The sequence below is a fragment of the Coffea eugenioides genome, chromosome 11 (assembly GCF_003713205.1).
Source record: "Coffea eugenioides isolate CCC68of chromosome 11, Ceug_1.0, whole genome shotgun sequence".
NCBI classification, from domain to species: Eukaryota; Viridiplantae; Streptophyta; class Magnoliopsida; order Gentianales; family Rubiaceae; genus Coffea; species Coffea eugenioides.
In genome coordinates, this window is record NC_040045.1 from 19,954,887 (window position 1) to 19,978,629 (window position 23,743).

At 34.1% G+C, this 23,743-nt stretch overlaps 2 protein-coding genes across 2 annotated transcripts; one reads left to right on the forward strand and one right to left on the reverse strand.

The window, feature by feature from the left end:
- The first annotated feature begins 1,316 nt into the window (after positions 1 to 1,316).
- Positions 1,317 to 10,863, forward strand: LOC113753166 (thioredoxin X, chloroplastic). The gene is made up of 2 exons (XM_027297264.1): positions 1,317 to 1,780; positions 10,275 to 10,863. The coding sequence occupies exons 1-2, from the start codon at positions 1,418 to 1,420 to the stop codon at positions 10,479 to 10,481; spliced, it is 570 nt and encodes a 189-aa protein (XP_027153065.1). The 5' UTR covers positions 1,317 to 1,417; the 3' UTR covers positions 10,482 to 10,863.
- A 1,298-nt stretch (positions 10,864 to 12,161) lies between these two features.
- Positions 12,162 to 15,434, reverse strand: LOC113752043 (sugar transport protein 10-like). Its single transcript, XM_027296186.1, has 4 exons — positions 15,302 to 15,434; positions 14,009 to 14,334; positions 13,277 to 13,903; positions 12,162 to 12,620 (listed from the first exon to the last, which is right to left on the reverse strand). Exons 1-4 carry the CDS (start codon positions 15,432 to 15,434, stop codon positions 12,162 to 12,164), a joined length of 1,545 nt encoding a protein of 514 aa, XP_027151987.1.
- Positions 15,435 to 23,743: the final 8,309 nt, after the last annotated feature.

Below are 23,743 nucleotides of genomic sequence, written 5' to 3' on the forward strand. Positions count from 1 at the left end.
TGAGAGTTTCACTTAGTTCTCTTAAAAATTTTAAACTATCACTTGCCTTCCCCTTTTTATCTTTTGTAACATTCTCAACCCAATTCAAATTATATGATTAAAGTACTCATTTTAGGAAGGAGAGAATAATTTCTTTCCAACAATGCGCTTTTGTTCCCTTACTTTTTTTTTATTTTATTTTTTAGATTGTAAGTATAATAGTCAAATGCTAAAAATAAGGACAAAAACCATGAATATGTACTTTTTTTCAAAGGGACAAAATACAGTAACTACAATCATAAGCAATATGATTTTTTAAAGTACAAAAATAATAAAATTATATTTAACATGTTTTCAACTTACAAAAGAATTTTTTTTCCTTTAGGGTTTGTCTATTTGGGAAACTCTAAAGTCATATAATTAGAAATAAATCCAATATTATTGTTATTATTTTTTTTGGTAAAAGCATAGATTTCTGCTGCAAAAGTGTTGCAATTTAGGGGTTTATCTATGATTTTAAAACTTTAATATTGGGCCTACCTTCATTTATCCATATACTTATTATTGTGTGCCTTTAGATTACTAGACGAGAAAAATCTTTCTTTTTATATAAAATGCATTGAACAAATTTAATAAATTATTTAGAATCTTTAATTTTTGTTTATCTTGATTGATGGTATGAAAATTTAGAAAAGGAAAAAATGTTTAAAATATACATTTAAAACTTATTTGAGATGTTTAGGAGGTGAAAAAAGTTATTTTCTTCTTCTTTACAATATTTCAAATAGTTTTTACATGTATTGTTAATTTTTTATAATTTGTCAACTTTAAATTTTGTCTCCAAATTATTGATAAGATTAGTTAAAGGATTTCTCAACCCCAACCTTATAATTTTTCATTAGACAATACATTCCACAAGTTTTTAAATGTCAAAGAATTTTAAATTTAAAGGGTAACTTTGGAAGGAAATAACTTTCTCTTTCCTTAAGATAGTATTTTAATTATATAATTTGAATTGGGTTAAAAATGTTACAATAATTTAAAAATAGGGGAGGCAACTGATTATTTTAAAAATTTTAAGGGTGCTAAGTGAAACTGCCAGAAACTTCAAGGGAAGTTTCTGATATTATCCACTCTGAGTGAAACTGCTGCTTAAAATTTCTGCTCATGCCACCGTACAATCTCTGAGTCCACGTAAGCCCATAACAGCCACGCATTCATATCTGTACCTCCACGCTTAGACCACACCCGTTCACCTCCTTAACATGGCCCTTTCCAATCAATTAGATCCACGTCATGGAAAACTTTCGAGTAAATACTATCCTTAATTGTAAAACCGCCCACACCATGTCATATTCTCTTCAACTAAAATACGCCTCCCACATATCCTCGAGCTCTCTCCAAAATCAGAAGAATCTGATTCACATTTTTTTCAGCCATGGAAGCTGCGTCGTTTTGCTCCAGTTATAGACTCCCCTACACTTTCCCTCTCCCTCCAATCCGTACAGTTGGAAACTTGTGGAAACTACGTCGTTTTGCTTCGTATTCTTCCTCTTCTTCTATCAATGCTAACGGTCATCTTTCAGCTTCAGTCCGCGGCAGCAGAAGCTGCAGCAAGACGACGTCGTCATCCTCACTCTCATCGTCAATGAGGATAATTTGCGGTAAGGTACAGGAGATTAAAGAGAGTGAGTTCTCCGACGTCGTTTTGAAGTCCAGTACTCCTGTCCTTGTCGAATTCGTTGCCACGTGGTGCGGCCCCTGCCGTTTGATCGCTCCCGCCGTCGAATCTCTTGCTCAGGTACATCCATAATTCAATCTTTATACTTAATTACTGATTAATTAATGACCATTGGTTGGAAATCCTCCTTTTTCTTAATTTTTTTAAAATTTTTTTCCCTTTCTAATTTTTGCATTATATTTTAGAATCAGCGGGAAATGTTAATAGGCTTGATAAACCTTAGGGTGGAGTGTATGCTTTGATAATTATTCCTACAGGGCATTGTTTAGCCGATGATTATTGATGGGTTATAGTGGAAGGTAATTAGCAGTACTAATTTTGTTGATTTCCCTAATTATGCTGCTTAATTTGTATGTGAAAATCACAAATTTTTCTTTGTTAGCTGTAATGGTGTATGGTTTTGGATATGATTTTAACAATCATTTCATTTCCACTGGACATTGAGTTTGGGATAGGTTAAAATTCGCCATTATATAGGAAAGCCGTCGTATGTCAAAATCTTAAGTTATTTTTCATGTTATTACAGCATTACTTTTTCCACAGCTTAAATACCATTTTGAGAAGTTGGTTTGCAAGACCAGCTTAAGCGAATGTAAAGCGAGACGTTTGAAAGCCGGTTATAGTTTGGAATTGGTAGGTTTAAGTTTTGGATATTTTGTTTATGGTGGGTGAAGAACAGCTTTGGCTGAATATTGGGTGCATTTTAGCCCTAGATCCCCGTTCTAAGGCAGAACGTGTAACGGAAGATGTGGCCGAGGACATATGTAGGCCTACCTTGTGCTAAGAATTTTGAAAGATTTACCGAAAAGTCCTCGCGGCCTCCTTCCCAGCCGCTCTCCCAGCCACCAAAAAGTTTTAATTAAATTATAGTTCCCAGGTCTTAGTCTTCAACTTTTTAATGTAACATCCAGTCTGAATTCTTTAATTTTAGATGTTACTTTGTCTCCGATCAAAATCCGTCTTTAAATCTTCATTACTGTTCTCAGAGAAGAAAATCTGTAGTCAGTTCAATAGCAAATTTGTATCAGTTACTCCAAATTTTCGTTTGGCTTCATGTACCTCTGAAATTTGTTTCCCTGCAAAACCTAGATGACAACCTGCAAAACTGATGGGGCTATTAGATATTAGAGTTAAGCTTCATTAAATTTCAGATGGAAACCTGCAACAAGATATTTCAGTTTATGGATCAAATAGTTTTCATTACTACTTTCTTTTCAGAAGGTTGAACAGAAAGGAAGAGCATATGAATGCCTTATAATACAGTCATATTCTCAGTTACTTTTTTTCTATTTGATGATTCATCTTCTAACTGGACAAAAAAAATTGCCAGCTTCAAACACTGAAAGCTCTTTTTAAATGTGAATGCTAAGTTTTTTTTCTTTAGTTTCTTCTTTATGTCCTCTAGTGGTATCAAATCTAAGAAACCCCAGATACATTCTTGGATAAGGATCAAGGTAAGAAACAAAAATATCAGTGTGATTTTCTCTTTTTTAAGAATGATATATTGTCCATGTAAAAAATCTTTGCTTAAGGACAAAGACATAACAAGAGATTTTTGAACTTTGCCGACACCCACCTCCCCAACCCAGGGGGGCCTGAGCAAGTTTTAAATTAAATGCGCTCCCCCTGCTTGGTAGTCTTTAACTGTTTACTTGTATGCTACTTTGTCACCTATCAATGTCTGTTCTCTATTCTTCATCACTGAGCTGGGAAAAGAAAATTTATAGTCAGATCAATTTTGGAACTTTGTACCGGTTACTTTATATTTTCATTTATTTTCGTGTACCTGAAATTTTTGCTCTTGAACTAGCAGGGCTATTAATTCTTTTGACTTTTTCTTCTAAAAAATTCAATGGAAACCTGCAACAAAGATATTTTAGTACATTGTTTATATAAGTTTCTTCCTATTTCCATTTTGAAATAGGAAAGAAGAAAGCAGAGTGCCTGTCTCTTATAATTTGGTCATATTGTGAATTACTTTGTTTCTTTTTGAAAAGCCATTTTCTAATTGGCCAAAAGTAATTGGCAATTTCAAACTCTGAATTGTTATTTTAGTGTTAAAGCTATTTGTAGCTATCTATTACGTCTTCTGATGGTAAGCAAACTAAGTGCAGAGATACTTTTCCGTATAAGGATCAAACTTAGAAGCAAAATAATACGTATAATTTCATTGATCTAAGAACAATGTACTCTTACACAATGTCGTCTTTTACACTGGTCCGCCTCTGTCTTGGTTTTACTTGAAAAACAGTTGCAAGGTTCCTTAGTTAATACTTTTTTCTACAGATATTGAGCAGAATGATAAAGGCCTTTGCTTATCCTTTTTAAAGTTTTCTTTTCCTACAGATGTTGATTCATCACTCTCTCTGTGTCTTTTGTCAGGACACAGTCTTTTCCAATTTGTTCTAGCTGTTTTCTATCAACCATACCCAGCAATACCTGCATACATTGAGCTATATTTGGAAGTATTAGTATGCACTAACAGCAACAATACAATGTATCAGGACTAAGGGCTTCTGAATTCAGCAACCATTAGGTTGTTGGTGAATTAACGTTTGTTTACTGAAAAAATAGGGACTTACCTTAGAAGGCTCTTAGTTCTTTCAAGAGATGTGGTACCCAAATCTGAAGCACTGTGGCTTCATATTTAAGACCTGCTTGATTATTTCCTTCATTCATTTTGATGTTGCGACACTCAATTGTGAGAGTTTTCCATTTCCTTTCTAGTACATTTCTGTTTTCATAGTTTGGGGTGTTCATTTCTTCTGCAAAATGTTTAATTAGACAATAGCTTTGCATCTTATAAGGAAGATATAACCAAAATGCTTCTAAAATTTTTGATAGATATTACTGGTTCACAACTTTGGAGAGCCAACTGGTAATCCTTCCAGTTCTTTAGAACATAATTGTGGAAGAAACCTTTTGAGTTTGACAATAAGTTATCTTTCCATACTCATCTGTTATTCAAGGTAGTCCGTTACACAACATACTATTACTATGTATCTTGCTGTAAATTCCACCTGCCCACCATAACAGAATTTGATTATGATGTCTCACTGCCACCAGGGAAGTTTTCAATAGTTGTGATGAAATTCCCATCAGTGGATTCTTCAGATTCTTCAATTATCTTGAAAATCCTCCTACATCTTGATAGTCGCTCAAAAAAAAAAAAATTCTTGATAGACAAATTCAATAGAATCTTCCAGTTGGTTTAACAAGTTATGTGATGCAGGTTGACATGTTTGATGCGGTATAGGTAGAACTTTCATTTCTATTGCAGAAGGGTGCTATCACTGAACCATTTAATTTCAGATTTGACACTTTCGTGTCAGAAAGAAAATTGACACTTTCGTGTCAGAAAGAAAATTAAGTTCATTTTTCAATCTTCAGTAGGTTAACCGGTGAAATCCAGTCCTTCATAGATTACGATTTTAAATGGCTTAAAATTTAATGTGCTTGTTTGAATTTGACCTTGGTGTTCTAGGGTCTACAAAAAAGCACCTTGATACTGAGATTTCTGTTGCTTACTTTTCATATCTTCGGCAATAATCATGAATAATTTAAGGAAAAAAATAACGAAAAGTTCTTGGTTCTTGAGAAATTAGACATGTTGCAGTATATGTTTGTCTTTGAAAAGAAGAAATACTTGTTGATTTAAATGTCTTTACTGACCATTTCCTCAAATGGAAATGGGAAATGTTTAGAGAACATAATCTCTGACTGTTCAGAACACATAACTTCTGGTTCAACTGAAAGTGTAAATAGGAGAAGATAAATATTGGTATGGGGTTGGTGATGGTGAAATCTTAAGAAAAATCCTCTGCTTACTAAATGACTGTGTCTTTGTTACTTGGAAGAATTAAGGAAAAGAAAACATAAGGAAAAACTAAACTCAATGGGAAGCCTTTTCAGAACAACACTTTACGCTTGTGCTTTCATTTAGCTGTTTTTGCAAATAATAACTTTTTGAGGCATTCAAGTTTTCTTATGTTTAAAAAGGTCTGTACTATTGTAATGTTATATCCCTCTGCCCAAGGTGCGAACTCTAGAAAACATTTTCCTTTTTGGTTTTGTGTTTAACGATCGTACATGTTTATTTTTTAGTATATCATTGACAAATTGTTATTCTTTACTGTTAAAACTGTCCTTTCTTTTGAAAGGATTAAATAAAATTTCCTGGGGGTTGCATAATGTTACTTACAAGACATAACGGAAGACATAGCCAAAGACATATGTACGCTGACCCTGTGCTAAGAATTTCGAAGATTTTTCTGAAACTCCTCATGGTCCCCTTCCTCAACCACTCCTGATTCCTCCAGCCCCTGGCCCGAACAAGTATTAATTAAAATTTTCCCCCATGTCTTAGTGTTCAGCTGTTTATTTTAATATCCAGTCTGAGTTCTTCAACTTGTATATTACTTTGTCTCCCAAATACCTATTCTTTAGTCTTTATCACAGTGGTTGGAAAAGAAAATCCATCATCAGTTCAATTGTGCAAATTGTATTAGTTACTCTAAATGTCCATTTTGTTTCATGTACCTGAATTTATTTCCCTTCAAATAGCAGGGCTCTTATATATTAGAGTTTGCTTCATAAAAATTTTGGGTGGAAACCTGCAAGAAGATGTTTAAATCCGTAGTCCAAATAGTTTTCCTTCCTAACACCCTTTAAGAGTAGGGAGCAGAAAGGAAGAGAATGTATGAGTTTTATAATTTGGCCATGTTCTCAGTTACTTCTGTTTCTTTCTGAAGATTCATTTTCTGAGTGGACAAATGAAACTGCCAATTTCAAACTGTGAAATCTCTTTTTAATGTCACCTAAGTTTAATCTTCTTTTAGTTTCTTCTTGATATCTTGTAACAGTAACTTTCTTGATCTAAGGATGATAGACTAGTACTATATTTGCCCTTTACACTATTTTCCTATCTTAAAAGTCTTGGCAAGTTGAGTTGCAAGGTTTCCTTAGCTAATACGTTTTTTGTAGATATATAAGCAGGATGATAAAGCTTTTGCTTCTTGTTCTCTAGAGTTTTCTTTTCTTAAGATGTCGATTCCTCGCTCTCTTATTTTATCTTTCATGGTAACAAAGGTATTTTAATTTATTCTTGCTATTATTAACCAGTCCTATCGAGCACCAGCAATGCTCACATACACTAAGCCGTATTTGGGAAGTGTCAGTAAGCAGTGACAGCAACAATATTATGTTTGATGACTAAGGGCTTCTGAATTCAACAATCATCTGGTTTTTGGTGAACTAATCTTTGTTTATCAACAAAAAGCTGGACTTACATTACAAGAATCCAAATGAGAGTGAGTGTCATTAGTTCTTCAAGAAATACAGTACCCAAGTCTAAAGCACTGTGGCTTCGTTTTTATAACTTGCTTGATTCTTTCCTTCATTGATTTTGAGGCTGTAATGCTCGGTATACACTTGCATCTTTGAGAGTTTTTTCTTTCCTTTCTTGTATGTTTTTGGTTTTCATAGTCCACAGTTTTCTTTCTTCTAAAGAGTTTTAACCAGATAATAGCATTGCATGATAAAATCAAAATAAACAAGAATCATCTAAAAATCTTGATGGACAAGTTGAATAGGTTCTTCTAGTTGGCTCAACAATTATATGCTGTAGATTAATATGCTTGATGTGGTATAGGAAGAACTTTGATTTCTTTTGTAGGAGGGTGCAATATGTGAACAATTTATTTCCAGATGTGACACTACCATTTTTCAGTAGGTTAACGGGTGACATTCAATTCTTCGAATTCAGAGGTGAAAATTTTTAACAAAATTTAGGGTAAATTACTAATAACCCCCTGTGGTTTCATCTATTGCCACATAATCCCCTAAGTTTCAAAATATTCACTTCACCCCCCATGGTTTTGTGTAAACTGAAAATTTAACAGAAAATAATTTATGTAATGTTATTAGTTGAAATATGGGTAGTTTCCTTACTTAAATGCTAAATCAAAGCACAACTTAGCCACCTTGTACAAAACCATAAGGGGATTATGTGGATAAATGCAAAAACCATAGGGGGTAAAGTGAATATTTATGCTACCCATATGGGGTGTTAAGTGGTTATTATGATTTCATTAGATGCACTTTTACAGCACGTGTGGTCTAATCTCTATAATTGATTATGCATTCCGTCCATTTTCCACTTTACAAAAAATCACAAGGGGGTTATGCTGCTATTTTGAAACCTTTTTTGGTTGGGGGAGGGGATCATCTGGCATTATGCAAGACCATAGGAGGGTTTTATGTAATTTACCCTAAAATTTAACTTTTGTTGGACATCTCAGTTCTAGGTTCCACCAAAAAGCACATGGATGCAGTGATTTCTATTGCTTTGTCAGTTATTTTCCAATTCTTTGTGCAATTAGTCATGAATACTGTTCACAATTTAAAGTGCTTAGTCCTTTAGCTGTAAGGCATATCAACATATGCCGAATACATTCCTCTTTGAAAGGAACAAACCTTTTGGTTTCAATGTGTTTCTCTGATTATTTTTCAAAATGGAAATAGGAAATGCTCAGAGAATGTACTGCCCAGATATTCCAAAACGTGTAATATCTGTTTAAATTGGAAAGTTTGAATATCGTAAATTAAATTGGTGTGGTGTTGGTAATGTTTTGGTCTCAAAGAAATACTCTGGTTACCTAATGACTGGAGTTTCTGTTTGTTTGTTGGAGAATTAAGGAAAATTACACTCCAGTAGAGTCTCTTCCGGATAACACTTTGTGCTTGTGCTTTTATATAGGTCAGAAATCCTATTTAAGTCTTGTGTGGTTTTGAAGTTTTCTTAAGCTTGTAAAGGTCTATATAATTGTTACTTTATATACCTCTGCCCAAGGCGACAACTTGTCTAAATGTTGTCATTTTTGTTTTTATGTTGAACTATCATCTATTTCTTTCTAAATATTTCCTTGAAAAGTGATTACTCTTTTCAGTTAAACTTCCTTTCTTTTAAAAAGGCGAAATAAAATTGCCCAGGAGTTGCATAATTCTTGTTCCCAATTGATTGAGAAGTGTTTGATTTTTTATTAAACTAATATCTGGTACATAATAAGATTGTGTCTACATGTGATAAACCTGAGGTGAAGGTGTAATAAATTAAATTATCCAGGAATATCTTTTAAGTTATGGAAAAAATGGCTTTGATCTGTAAAGAAGTCCCTACTTTTAAGTGGAAACTCAATAACGAGATGTGCAAAGAGATGCATGTTTCCCTGTCAAATGCGATAATTACTAGTTGTTGTGTTTATTGTTTTTTGAGGTTCCTATAATAAGTTGGCCAATCAATGTGAAAAAGACAGACACTAGATGACTTTCTGTTATTGAATTGTATAGTTAGAAGACACATCTTGGTTTCCTCAAGCATGTTAAAATGTCATAATCTTTTAATTGTGTGTAGTGAATCCTGGATATTTGGAAGTATTTTGTAGATATGTATTATTGTGTTCTTTTTCCTGGTCAACAATTCACGTTGCTTCCGGTACTTGTTTACATTTTGGATAGAACTCACCTCATTTTCGAGTTTTGTCTTGAAAACAAATACTATACTGGATAAGGGTCTACGCCCTGTTAAGCTTCTTAGGATGAGTTTGATAAAACTGAAATCTAAAAATTAAAATTTGAAATCTGAAATCTGAAAATTGAAAATTGAATTTATTTAAGTTACTAAATTGTTAAGTACTAAATCTGATATATTTGAGTGTATATCATATTAAGTGATAAGTGAATAGCTCATCATTTATTTTTGGGAGCAAGTTTTGCCTCAAAAATTTAGTGCCACTTAATTAGTTCAAATGCTCTATTTTTTATTATGAAATGCACCTGAACATGTTAAAATCATCCATTAATTTTAAGTGCTGAATTAGGTTATCAAACAAGGGCCTTGGTTGTTAGATGAATTGCCCCAGAATTGTTGTTTCATATTGTGTTTAGATAAGTACCTTCTTACGATGCTTATATCAAAATATTGAATCTGTTCCATACAGCATAATGAATTAAGTTTCTACTATCATTGTAAGATTGGTAAACTAAATTGTGATTGTCATCAGAAAGTAAAACTTTTGAGCTGATAATTTTGTTTGAAATGTGACTTGCATATTTAGTTTGGTGCTCCTTTATGGAACTTCATAACTGAGATATTGATTGATGGAGCCAATCTGGTCATTCCATGTGGTATGACAGACGTCTAATTTTACCGGGCACTAATAATATGATTGATATGTGACTACCTGTTTGCGATACTGGCATATAGTTCATGAACAAAAGGACTAAATGTATTGTGAGGGATATTTTTAGTTAGATGAATAGCATTTCAGGGACTTATAAATGCATAACCCAGATGCCTTGTTTTTTCTTTTATTTTGCTTAAATTTTTCATTTTTTCTTTCTGGTTGTTGTTTTCTTGGAAAGTTTTAGTACTGAAGTTTAAGGTTGAATTATTATAGAGATGAAAAAGGTAATATAAGAAGCAAAGATGCTTAATGTTTGTACAATATTTTTGAATTTTCATATCTATCTCATGGTTGCTTTTGGGTTTTCTTAGGAGTATGATGAAAAACTAAAGGTTGTGAAAATTGACCATGATTCAAATCCTCGACTTATTGAAGAATACAAGGTGTATGGGTTACCAACATTGATTCTCTTCACAAATGGGAAGGAAGTCCCAGAGAGCAGGAGGGAAGGTGCAATAACAAAAGTAAAGCTGAAGGAGTATGTCGACGGCCTTCTGGAGACAGTATCTGTCTCATGATCTTCAGCTGATTATTCTTTAATTTATGACATGGCAAGAAATATTTGTAAGTAGGGCTATTTTTGTAGCAAACTATATGGGATCTAACCAAAGGTGAATTAATTGTATATCCATGTATGTAAAATCATCCTGTTGCCTTGGCTTGATGCTGCCAAATCTTATGCATCGTGCTGTGTGTGAATGAGCTCAAATTATATAGCGGTTGATAAAAAGTAACTTCTGTTGGTTCAAAAGGCTACTCAGATTGATATAGTGCCAGTGACTTTCTGCAATAAGAATCACTCATTTTTTGAATGATTTTTAGGTGTCATAGTCGTTTGTATACGCATCAGGCATGTCCCAAATTAATTTATCCAGATACGGGGGAACCCTGGCCCGGTAACTCGGTATTGATTGCACATTTTATTTTCTCTTATTTTCCTTTGCTCAACTTTTTATACTCTTGTGATTGTTTTGAGTTTACTTTCGTGTTTTAGAATGATGTCTGGGATTTTCCTCCATTCTTTGTTGGCTTATGGTGAACGACCAGTTCCATTTTTCTGCTACAGACTTTGATTTGGTTTCTTGAATTTTCGTTCTTATTTATTTATTTTGTTATACTTTTACAAGTCTTAAGCTCTTTGCCGTCTTTAGGTATCCATAGACTATAATGGGCTCATACTGGATCTAGTTTTCCACTTTTCATTACAAACTATAGGCATTGAACAAGGTTGTGCAATGTGTTTATTTCTTTTAGTCTTTCTTATGAGTTAATACTAGATGTAATTTCTGTAGAAGAAAATTAAATCAAGTCCATGCTTTTAATATTTGGTGATAAGGTGTAAGTTTCATTGGTTGTTTTTCAATAAATGGTCACATGGGATTTTTAGACTCTTTGATCTATAGTCAAGTTGGAGTACGTTTGTTGTTTTTGGTCTTTTTTGTTGACGAGTCTCTTGAATGGCAATTTCAGTTTGCTCTATCCTCTTTCATTCTTGTGTAAGGTAAGCGGTTGCCAGGGCTCGTCTTTTCTTCCCTTGAGAAATAGAGCAGAAGATTTTCTTTGCCTTTGTTATCAAATTTCCTTTAGGTTTTTCTTTATTTTTTGATCAGGTCCATCGAGTTTTCAGAATGTTTCACTTTTAAATTTTAGCTTCAACATTGATGTTTAGTGATGCCAGATAATCATAGAAGTAAATATTTGTTGTAGGAGTTTGACGTAATGATTGACACATGCAATATATTGTATGTTTACGTAGTATTAGAAATGTATTCCATTGGCAATTTGGTTTGCTTTGTATTACAAATTTTAGTCCAATCCATACAGAGAAGAGGGATGGGAGATTATTTAAACAAATTATTTGAGATAACACTAATGTGATATATATGAGATAAAAAAAAGTGGTTGAAAATTGTGTTTATGATGTAAGCTAAATAATATTTGAAAATATTTTTTCGCAAATCAGGCTAACCAAATAGAGAAAAAAATCCAGATATGGTGATATAAATCATTGTTTATAATTTCTTAATCATGCTATGGTGATATAAATCCAGATATTTGGATTTTTTCGAAAAAAAAAAGAGAAAATTCATATGAATCCGTTTCTCAATAAACTTTTTCTTGTAAAATAAACTAGTTTTCGTTGGAAAACTTCAACTGCATAACTCTGCGTTCATGCAGTTGATACATGAATTCCCCCCTCAAAATTCGATTGATTTTGGCTGATGGCGAAGGCCAACAGCATCATCTGGGATATACTTTCCCCAGAACCAGTGAGCCTTCCAGACTCTATTCATTTCTTCAATTGGCACATTCTTGGTCTCAGGCAAGAAGAAATAGACGAACAAAGTCATCATGATCACAAATCCGCCGAAGAAGAAGAAGAGGCCAAATTTCAAGTGGCAAAGCATAGTTAGGAAGAGCTGTCCGATTATGAATGTGAAGAACATGTTTACAGAAACATTGATGGATTGCCCGGCTGATCGGATTTCGAGGGGAAAGATTTCACTAGGCACCAACCACCCCAAAGGTCCCCAAGACCATGCAAATGCAGCAACGTACACACAGATCAAGAACAGTGCAATATCGCCTTGAGTTTTGGTGAAGGTTCCCTCCCCAGATACTCCGAAAACTTTGGCAATCAGAATTCCAACGCCCAACTACAAGAACAAGATCAGGTGTCAGGAGTCAGGATATTAGTTTCAATGCATGAAAAGACTTGAAAGAGTGATTGTTAAACTCGTGCTATGGGCTCATTTACCTGTAGATCATGTTTCAGAATCAAGCCAAGTAAGGATACAGCTTTTGATTTTGAGTAATCAGTTTTTTTGTTTTAATGTTATGTGCGCTTTTGTATTTAGATTTTAGAGTTTTCTAAAGTAATTTTAGCTGATTCTGATTTCTTAATAATTGCTCTTCACAATCGCAATCAGCTTTTGCAAAATTTATAGCAAAAGGTGATATGGCTTAAATCCTCAGGATTGGGGTATGTCCAGTTGAGTTTTGGTCAATTGTGTTGATTGATGCATTGTTTATGGGATTCAGTACACATCTCGAGTTCAGCCTGAGATAAAGCCTAGCTTAGACCTATTCCGTTCCTAGTGTGCAGGACCATAGTTTACACATATATACGAGTGTGTACCAAATCATGCAAACGATACACCAACTGAACATAACCGGACAAAATCCAACTAAGCCTGTCCCATTCCTATTTCTAACAATACGTGTCCAATAGCTCGTATAAAGGGTATATGTATAGTCGTGAATATGTATGAATGTCAAGAATAACTAATCCAATTGGGAGATAATGCCTTACCTGGGAAAGGATCATTTGGATTCCACCTTCCAAGAACAATGCCCTTCTCCCAAACCTATCAACACTGATGATTGACACCACAGTGGCGAAGACATTCACCAGACCAGAGACCACAGCACTAACGAGGGAAGCTTCATCACCAAAGCCAAGAGTCTTAAAAAGAACAGGGGCATAAAACATGATCACATTGATGCCAGTGAGTTGCTGGAAAAATGGAATGAGGGAAACAATGACCAGATGAGGCCTATGTTTCCTGTCCAAGATATCCTTCCATGGTTGCTGGACTTGGTTTGAAGCTTCACTTGCCACCACAAGATCGTTGTATTCCTCATCCACATTCTCGGTTCCACGGATTTTCTTCAACATTTGCCTTGCTTCATCTTTCTTGCCTCTCTCAATCAGGGAATTGGGAGTGTCTGGTAAGAAGAGAGATCCGACGGTCATGATAATAGCAGGGACCATTGCCCCACCCAGAGAAAATCTCCATCCATTGTGCTGCATCTTTGATGTTGCGTAGTTCACCAAATTGGCTCCGAAAATTCCTATTGTTACAGCCATTTGGAAACCAATGTTGAGTGCACCCCTGATCTTCGCGGGCGCCATTTCTGATAGGTAAACTGGAACTGCCTGCAATATGAATGATTTATAACTACAGTCCATTTTTTTACCTTTTTTTTGTGAATTGTGAAAGAATCTAGGAACTCATGAGAGTGATCAGTAGAGAAAGAAAACCTGGTTAGCATATCCAACGCCTACACCGAGCAAGAGACGACCAATGATGAGCATTGCAACATTCATGGCAGCTCCATTGATGATTGCACCTATAAGAAATACTAGACCTCCAATTACCATGGAGGCCTTTCTTCCCAATGCTTTTGTTGTTGCAGAAGCAAAGAAGGAGGCAACCAGGGCTGCTAAGTAAAGGGAAGAGGTGAAAAGTGTCAGAACTGCACTGTCAAATTTGCAATAGTTGCTAGTATTTCCACTAAGGTTCTTTTCCTTTTTATACACCTCCGGAAAGAACTTTTGCAAGAACTCATCCATTGACGTAACCCCTCCTGCAAATTTTTTTAAAAAAAGGAAGAAAAGAAATAAGGAAAGAAAGAAATATTAGAATAGTCCCGCATGTGATTGTGTTTGAAATTCGAATAGACAAAATAAAAGTGTTACAGTTATATTTTTGTGAAACTCATACGTACAAATAGACAAAATAATCCCACAAAATAGAAGTGCTACAGTTAGAATAATTCCCTATATGATCGTGGTTGAAATATGAATAGACAAAATAAAAGTGTTACAGTTATATTTTTAGAATAATCCCACATATAAATGTGCTTGATGTATGAATAGATAAAATGAAAGTGTTAATGTTAGAATAATCCCACATATGATTGGGCTTGAAATACAAATAGATAAAATAAAAGTGTTATTGTTAGAATAATTTCACATATGAATGTGCTTACGAATATATAATATAAAAGTTTCACAGTTATGCGTTTCTTGAGAAAAACTATCCATATTCCTTCCATACGGACCTTAATTTTGGTATCTACAGAAGTAAAGAAACACAAAATCATTTAGACACTTTTTGAATTAAAAGAAAGGAAGGAAAAGGAAAGGAAAGGATACTAATAGAAAAGAAAGGACGGGAGAGTAGGGGAAAGGAGACTAATAGAAAAGAAAGGACAGGAGAGTATGGGAAAGTGATTTCATCCATTTTGATTGGATTAAATATGAAGGGAAAAGAAAAAAAATACTGAAATTTTGTTTGAATTAAGAAGGAAAAGAAAATAGAGAACATATCAGGTGTTAATTTATTAGAAAATATAGGGAAAATTAATCTTTTAAAAAATTTAAATTATTTAAATTAATTCAGTTTCATTTTTCTCTGTTTTCGCTCATTTTTGAGTAGAAACCATTACTCAACAAAACAATTAAATCCTTTCCCAACAAAAATGAAATCGATCCGATTCCACTCATTTCCTTTCCCTTCCATTCCCTCAATCCAAATGGTGCCTTGCCTACCTGAGATACCAATGTCATAACCAAAAAGGAGACCACCACTGGCAGCAACCAAACATGTCATAATTACAAAGCATGTCACCTTGCCCTCATAGTTTCCTGCACCACCTTGAGAGACAAAACCACCTCCTGCCATCTTCTGTTTACTTCTGATATACAAAAATATACAGTCTAAGATACAGATATTTTTGTTTTTCTAGGGGGGGGATAGTCTCTGGTCTTGCTACATGGGGGGAATCGTGAGGCAAATTTTGCCGCGCCCTTTGATCGCTTATACTGAGCAACCAGACTAAGGATTGTTTATATACTTGCCATCCTCAAAATGAAGTGATGGATCTCACTGTTTGGTATTTTTAGGGCAGAACGCACAATGCACAACCGCATTTCTCGCTGTTTGTGCAAAAACTTAGCCATGCATTTCTGTTGGCTTACCATTTGATACGGAAAAGAAAGACATGCTAATAAAATTAATTCTCATCAGTTTAATGGCAAATTTGATCTCCTTCATTTTAGCAGTGCCTGACATGGCAACCAGTAAATAGGAAAAGTGAACCATTATATATCCCATAGTAACGAGTGAATATACGTAGTTATAATCCGATTTTATCTTATCTTTTATTCTAATCTTTTATATATACACACACATCTGTATGAAAAAATTAATTTAGCGTAACTTCATTATTTATTGCATTGGGCTGATTTCATTTTGATCCTCCATTATGGTCCAAAAATTCCCCTTACTTTTTAGAAGTCTCAACTCGATCCTATAGGTACCAAAATATCTTGATTTGGCCATTTAAATTGGAAAGTCTCATTCTTCCAATGTAGCACAAAATCTCACTTTGACCCTTAAACTAAAGAAATCTCAAATTGGTCATCCGAATTGAGAAAATTATTCAAACTTGGTCCCCCATTCTCATAATGGTTCAACTGTGTGACGATTAAAAAACAAAAACAAAAACAAACAACTAGACAAGGAGTGTTTGGATTAGGTATTTTTGTGATTATTTTAGAAAACCCTATTGTAGATTTTTTTGTTTTAAATAAACAAATAGGTATTTTTGGAGTGTTTTAAAATTTTTGGGGCATGTTATTAAAAATGGCCACCCTCTCATTCCCTATTTTTTTAGCATTCCAACCAACTGCCCTTTCTCTGCCCCCTTACCTTCCCTACTCTTTCTTTTTCACTTTCTCCTCTCTCTCTTCTCCCACAGTTTCCCTCTGAAAATCTTGGGTTGCACAATCCTTAATTTCGATGAATGAAAAACTAAAATGATGATTTGAACTCATATTTTTGGTGAGTTTTCACTACTAGAGGTGCTCAAGCAATTGGCAAAAGAAAAGATGCAAAACAAGAAGAAACAAAGTTCATCATTAAATATTAGACGCACCTTCGAACAAGCACTAGGAGGATCGGACATCCGAAACATCTCAGATAGTTTGTCACAAAGTATTGGACAAAGTTTCGGACACTGAGTTAAAGGATCGGGTGTCCGAAGGATGAGGGACAAATTAACCATGATGATCGGATGACGGTTCGGATGCATACGTGGACCATCATACGTTTCCTATAGATTAAGAGCTAAAACTTAGAACTCTTTGTTTCTATCGAATGTATCTATTAGGTGTGGGATTGGCCGATCGATACTCCTAAAAAGACCACTCAACAGACCTTTGAATGCAGTGTCCGACACATTGGTTGTCCAATAGGCCTAACGGTTAGTTTCTTCAACATTAAATGTAACACCATTGGAAGTTCATTTAACATCATTTTTCTACACATATAAAAGGAGTCTAGTCTAAATAAAAGATAGATCTTTTCACACACTGAATACAAGCTCTTATAGTGATTTTTGGCTAGAAAAATACACTCCTTCTCTTTTGTACTCTTTGTGTGGTGGTAAAAAGAAAATAATTTTTAGTTGGTTAGGTAGCAACCAATTGTAGCATAGTAAGACTTAATTTGAGAGAAATTGTAAAATTCTTTAACTCAATTAAAGAATGTATAGGGTAAGTAAAGGGTAAACCTTCTTATATACAATGTGATTTGTAACATCATCAGTTGAAGAAGCTATTGAGTGGATTCAACTTCAAATTTGGAATAAACTTAGAAGTTTATTAGTTTGCAATTCTTTCTTTCACCTTAGTGTTCTTTATTATTACTTGTTGTGTGATTAAATCGCTTTATCTTTCCTATCTTTATTGCCTTTTCACTTGCTCAATTATGTGATCACCTAAGTATTTTTGGATAGTTAATTTTGGGCTACAATTTGTTATAGCTTGAGGAGTTTATAATCAACCTAATTCATTCACCTCTTAGGTTATTTTGGGCCTAACAATTGGTATCAGAAATTGGTATTCTAGAGATTAAACTCAATTGACTTAGGAGTAAAGACAGCAACTAATAATGCATTGCTTTTTAAAAGGACAATTCATCATTAGGCCTCCTATGTTCAACGGTGTTAATTGTGTTAGTTAAAAAGAACATATGAAATTATTTTTGCAATCTATTGACATTGAATTATGGTATATTGTGAATGAGAGTCCTTATAAAGCTAGTATTTTGGATGTGGATTTAGGAAGGTTTAGACCTAAAACTAGGAATGAATTGAGTGCTTAAGATACACAAATCTCATGTTAAATGCCAAACCTACGAATGTCTTATATAGTGCTTTAAATGCTAATGAAACAATTAAAGTAAAATGTTGTAAATCAGCTAAAAATATGGAATAAATCAAAAGAAATTCATGAAAATAGTAATGATGTTAGAGAATAAAAGAAATCCTTGCTTATCACTAAATATGAATTTTTCAAAATGGAACCATATGAAAATATAGATAAGATGTATTGTAGATTTAATGATATTATTAAAGATCTTGAAATGCTTGGTAAAGAATATTCTTTGGGTGAAAAAATAGAAAAATTTTAATGCTTTATCTAAGGATTGGGAAACCAAAGCTACGGCCATAAAACAGCTAAAGATTTGAATGTCTCGTAAATTCTCTAATCTCTTATGAGTTAAATCTTAAGTCTAAAGTGCAAAAAGATGAAGATAAAAGAGCCGAGAGAAGCATTGCTCTCAAAATTTCTCAAAAAGAAGATGATATACTCTCCATTGATGGCAAAAATATAGCGATAGAAGAAAATAGTTTAGCTCTTCTCATTAAGAGTTTCAAGAAGATCTTTGCCAATAAGAGGAGATTTAGAAGAGGTGGACCAAAGAACAACAACAAAACCAATTTTTCAATCCTCCCAAGGGCAAATAAGAGCAAGAGATGATGAAAAAATAACATGAAAAATGCTGTAAATGTTGTCAACTGAGACACTGTGTGAATGAGTATCCAAGAAAGAAGAAGAAAGAAGTTAGAGGAGAAAGAAGATAAAATTTTATCAACTTCCAAATTTTATGGAATGATTGCAAATCAAATGGTGAAATTGAAGAAGAAATAAAAATGGTTCAAATGATTTTCATGGCCATTAGAGACAATGATGTATCCTCTAGTCACTCCTCTCATGATAAAATGATAATGACATTGATGAAGATGATGATGTTGAAGCATTTGTGATCAAATTACATGATAATTTAAAAGAAATTTATACTAAGAACAAGGAGTTGAAAATTAAAAATAAATGTTTTGTTATGTAAAAGCTCCAAAGTTTTTCAAGAAAACAAAAGGTTGAGAAAAGAAAATGATGATTTGAAAAAAAATGGAGTTAAAAGATGGAGTTAATTTTGCATGCAAAGATGATGATTTGAAAAAAAAAATTAAATGAGAAGATAAAATTTTATGAAAATATCAAAGAATAACAAAATTAGTTGAGACAAAGGTTGGATAATCTTAGTGATTTTCTTCAAAAAGAAAAACAAAGTGTTTTACAAAAAGAAGAGGCTTAAGTACACCTTTGGTAACAACAAATTCACTTTATACAAAAGAATAAGTAACATTTTTATTAAACCTTCTTTTGTGGAAAACTTTAATGTCATATGTGATTAATGTTGCCAATACGGTCATTGAAAGGATGAATGCTAAGTGAAAAAACTATGAGATTTGGATTGAAAATTATGTGGATTGTTAGAACTAGCACTAACTCTTGAGGATCCAAGAAGGAAAGAGTACCAAATTTTATTTCTTAATCTTGTGTGTAGATATGCTTGACAAGCACCACACATGAGTTAGAGTGGGTCATTGATAGTGGATATTCAAAACACACGATCAGTGATCCTCTCTTTTTGTCAAGCTTAAGATAAAAATAGTGAGAAAGTCACATTTGAAGATGATATGAAGGCAAAACCATTGGAGTATGTGACATTGTAAAGATGGTGAAACTTTTATTCAAAATGTTCTTTTAGTTGATAATTTGGATTATAATTTGCTGAGTGTTAGTCAATTATGTGATAGATATTTATATGTTTTCTTTAAGAAATATAAACATTTAATTCTTGATACTAGTTTTAATGTTCTATTCAAAGGAAAATGATATAATGATATAATGTTGTTTATCTTGAAAGATTACATCATAGTAGAAATAAATATTTTATGGTTGGTAAAGATGATCCTTGCCGTTGGCATAGAAGACTTTGCCATTTCAATATGGATTTGTTGAATGAGATTTCTAGAAAAGAACTTGTTAGAGGTTTGCCAAAAGTCAAGTGTCAAAAAGATAGAATTTGTGATGCATGTCAATTTGGAAAACAAACAAAGGTCTCTTTTAAAACCTAAAGTTGCATTTCTACTTCTAGACTTTTGAAACTTTTACACTTGAATTTATTTGATCTTACTCAAGCTACCAACTTAGGTGGAAAGAAATATGTTTTTGTGGTTGTTGATGACTATTTTAGATATACTTGGTCGCTGTTTCTTACTCACAAAGATGAATCTTTTCAAAATTTGTTAAATTTAAATATTGTGAAAATTAGGACTGATAATGGAACTAAATTTAAATATTGTGATTTTTCTAAATTTTGTGATCATATTAGTATTTACATGAGTTTTAGGCCACTAAGGTACCATAATAAAATGGTGCAGTTGAAAGAAAAAATAGAACTCTTAAGCCGGTGGAACTATGATTAGTGAATATGTGCCAAAACAATTTTGGATCAAAGGGGTTAATATAGCTTGTTATGTAATGAATAAAGTGCATTTAAGACCTATTGTGAACAAAACTCCTTATGAGCTTTTGTTTTTCTTTAAAAAAAAACACCATTGTTGGTTGTTTCGATTGTTTGGTTGTAAATGCTTTATTTTGAATACTAAAGAGCATCTTGGCAAATTTGATAAGAAAACTGTGAGAACCCGTAATTTTTCATTTTCTAGGTTTTATTATTTTTCATGGCTTGTTTTCTGCATTTTCGTGAGTAGGAAAAATTTCTAGATATTTTTAAGGAGCAGATATAGTTTTTAGATGATTTTTCTAGTATCGAATAGATTTTGAGAAATTAAGAGCGTATACCGGACGTGGGACCCACTAGTGCGAAAAGTTCGAAAAAATTCGGCCAACTAGATTAAGTTTTGGATACTGTAATTAATTTACCGGGTGTTAAGAGATAAGTAGAGGATGCTAAGTGGATTGGTATGAGGGAGACAAAAGTTAGGCAAGCATTAAATGAGGTGACAAGTGTCACCATAGGATTGGTTCTTACATAAGACCACTATTCACCTTTTTCTATTTGACCAAATAAATCACAAAATTAACCAAAATTTCACCATTTTCTCTTCTCTTGTGGCCGGCTCTTACTCTCAAGAAAGAAAGAAAGAAAACTCTCCAAGTTGCTTCAATCTTTGCTCCAATCTTCTAAATCAACCATTAGATTTTGTTTTTGCTCCATAGAAACACTTAAGGAAGTGATAGTGAGGTGTTGTGTGGAGTTATTTGGCAAGCTAAGAGGACTACTTGCTCTCTCTCTCTTGTTTCTAAGGTGAGTTGTGAAGAACCACCCTCCTCCCTTTATTGATGCTTAAATCATGATTAGTGGTAGTATGAGATGCAAGTTTATGGATTATTTCTTGATTTGTGATTGAAGTGATGAAGTTTTATTATTTTTGGGGATTTTTCTGTTTTAATATGAACATGATTGTATGGCTATATATGATGATTGGAAATGGTATATAATGACTCTAGAAGGTGGAAAAAGTGGATAATTGCAACCAATTTCTGGATTGGAAGAAATTGTAGAAAGTTAGGGTTTTATTGGGAACATTCTGCCCGGTTTTGTAGCTCCTAGTTAGAGGCCGAATTGGCCTTGGCTTAAAACATGAAAGTTGTAGGGAATGACATTTTAGAGGTGCCTACAAAATTTCAGGTCAATCGGAGTAGCGTAGAATGAGAAAAGTCAAAATTACCCTTGCTGTCCTGGTTTTACCCGAATGTAAGAATTGAGCCTGTAATTGGTTGTTTTGGCTGGAATTGCTTCGGAATTGGTTGTTGAGGCCTTCTGATTAAATGTATCCCTGTTTCTTAGCTTTCATCTGGTTTTGGAATTTCTGGATTTGGACTTGGATAACCTGATTTATGATGTTTCCGCTAGAATGCGTTCTGTGAATCTGTTTTTGGGATTCTGGTGTAGTATCTTGCATTTTTGACCTGGTTACACTCAAAAATGGGTTGAGTGACCTTCTGTAATATTGTAGCCCTATCTCTTAGCTTCGAAACAGTGGGTCTTGGACCTTCATCCGATAATCGTAGTGCCTTTGGTGCCATTACCGTAAAATGACGTCAAAAACTGTTTTTTTCAGGGTTAAAGCCAGTTCCATTTCTGGATTTTTCTGGTTTCCTCTATTGCTTGTGTGTACTTATGGAACCCTATTTTGGTGATATTTGGCTTTGGTTTATGACTCGTTATCGAGTCTCATTGTACTTGTTTGCGTGTTTTAGGGCGTGACGGTGGTTCACGACGTTCCTTTGACGGAAGTGCATGAAATATCACTTTCGAGCTTGGTGAGTGTACTACTCACTTGTGTGTTACTATATGGCTTTGATACTTGAACTTGATGAGTTAAATGTTTATTGTACCATTGATATTGATTGAAGTGAGGGTGTACTTTATCACTCTCACTTATTTCTCATGTTATTGAAATGTTACATGAAATGAAAAGTTCTTGACTTGGTGTCGTTTGGACGAGTATCCAACGACCATGATTGTTACCATTGAGCTCAACCCCATTGGTAGTTGATTGAATCGAGCCGGCGAGGGCTTGGTCGTGCCAATTAATGATCCTTGGGGAAAAGTTATAAGGAATCTTGTAGTATGAGAGACTCTCGATTCCGGTATACTCGAGTAATACCACAGTGCAAGTGTTTGGAGTTCGGGCCCGGTAGGGGGATGTTAGGTGGAAGGAGTGGGAGTGAAGTGAAGTCTACGGTTGGTTACTTTTAAACATTGACGGAGAGTCAATGAGAAGATGATCTGATCAAGAATGCAAAAGAGGAAAAGGGCTCTTGAGAGCCGTCCGTATCCTTTTATCATCATTATTGATGTGTGTTTTATTTACCTTTGATGACTTGGAATGAAAATCTTGATGCCTATATGAACTTGGTTGCTTGAGTAGTATTATCTCACTGGGCAACTAGCTCACCCCCGTTCCTTTTGTTTTCCTTACAGGAAAATAACTACTTTTGGACTGCAATTGATAATTGGTTGCCGAAATGAGCTAGTTGGACATATCTTTTGTATAGCTCATTTATTGAAACCCTAAATGTACTTTTGGGTCTGGTTCTCTTTTGATTTGGCAAACCATACATGTATCTACTTTTGAATACTTTTGTATGCAACTTTGGATTGTAAATACTAAAGTTCAAGATGTGAACGTTTGCTTGGTATTTGGTTGGGTTCTGACGGGTCGGTTACTATTCATGGCCGACTCCGGATTTCATTTTTTTTATTTTGGGTTATTTTACCATTTTGACTTGTTTACGCGCGTTTTTAAGTTCCGGATCGCAATAGATCACTCTAACTGCACCGTTAGTCCTGGCGAGAGCTGGGCAGGCAGTCCGCTAACCCCTTTGGTTCGCCTTAGGGAAAGGTGGGGCTGTCACAAAAACGGACAAAGATATTTTCTTGGGTTATTCTAGTGATAAAAAAGCTTATAAGGTTTACAATAGAAGAACACTTGTAATTGAAGGAATCATTTATTTTATTTTTTATGAATCTAATGATGTTTTAACACAAAAATTTTGTGAAAATGATGATGTAGGTGATACGAAGAGGCTCAATTCACACGATGTTTCATGCAAAACAAGAGCATGTCGAGCTAAAAGTGTGAAACACATGGTGATACGAACGATACCAACCTTGTGATGCAACCCGTACAGATAGGGAAGGATCTAGAAGGTAAGGACTCACGTTGATGAACACGAACGCAGCGGAATCATCTAAACCTGTTGATCACGTGGTCAACGAATCTCGGTATTGGTAGAAGATACCACAATTTAGCGTAGTCCTAGATT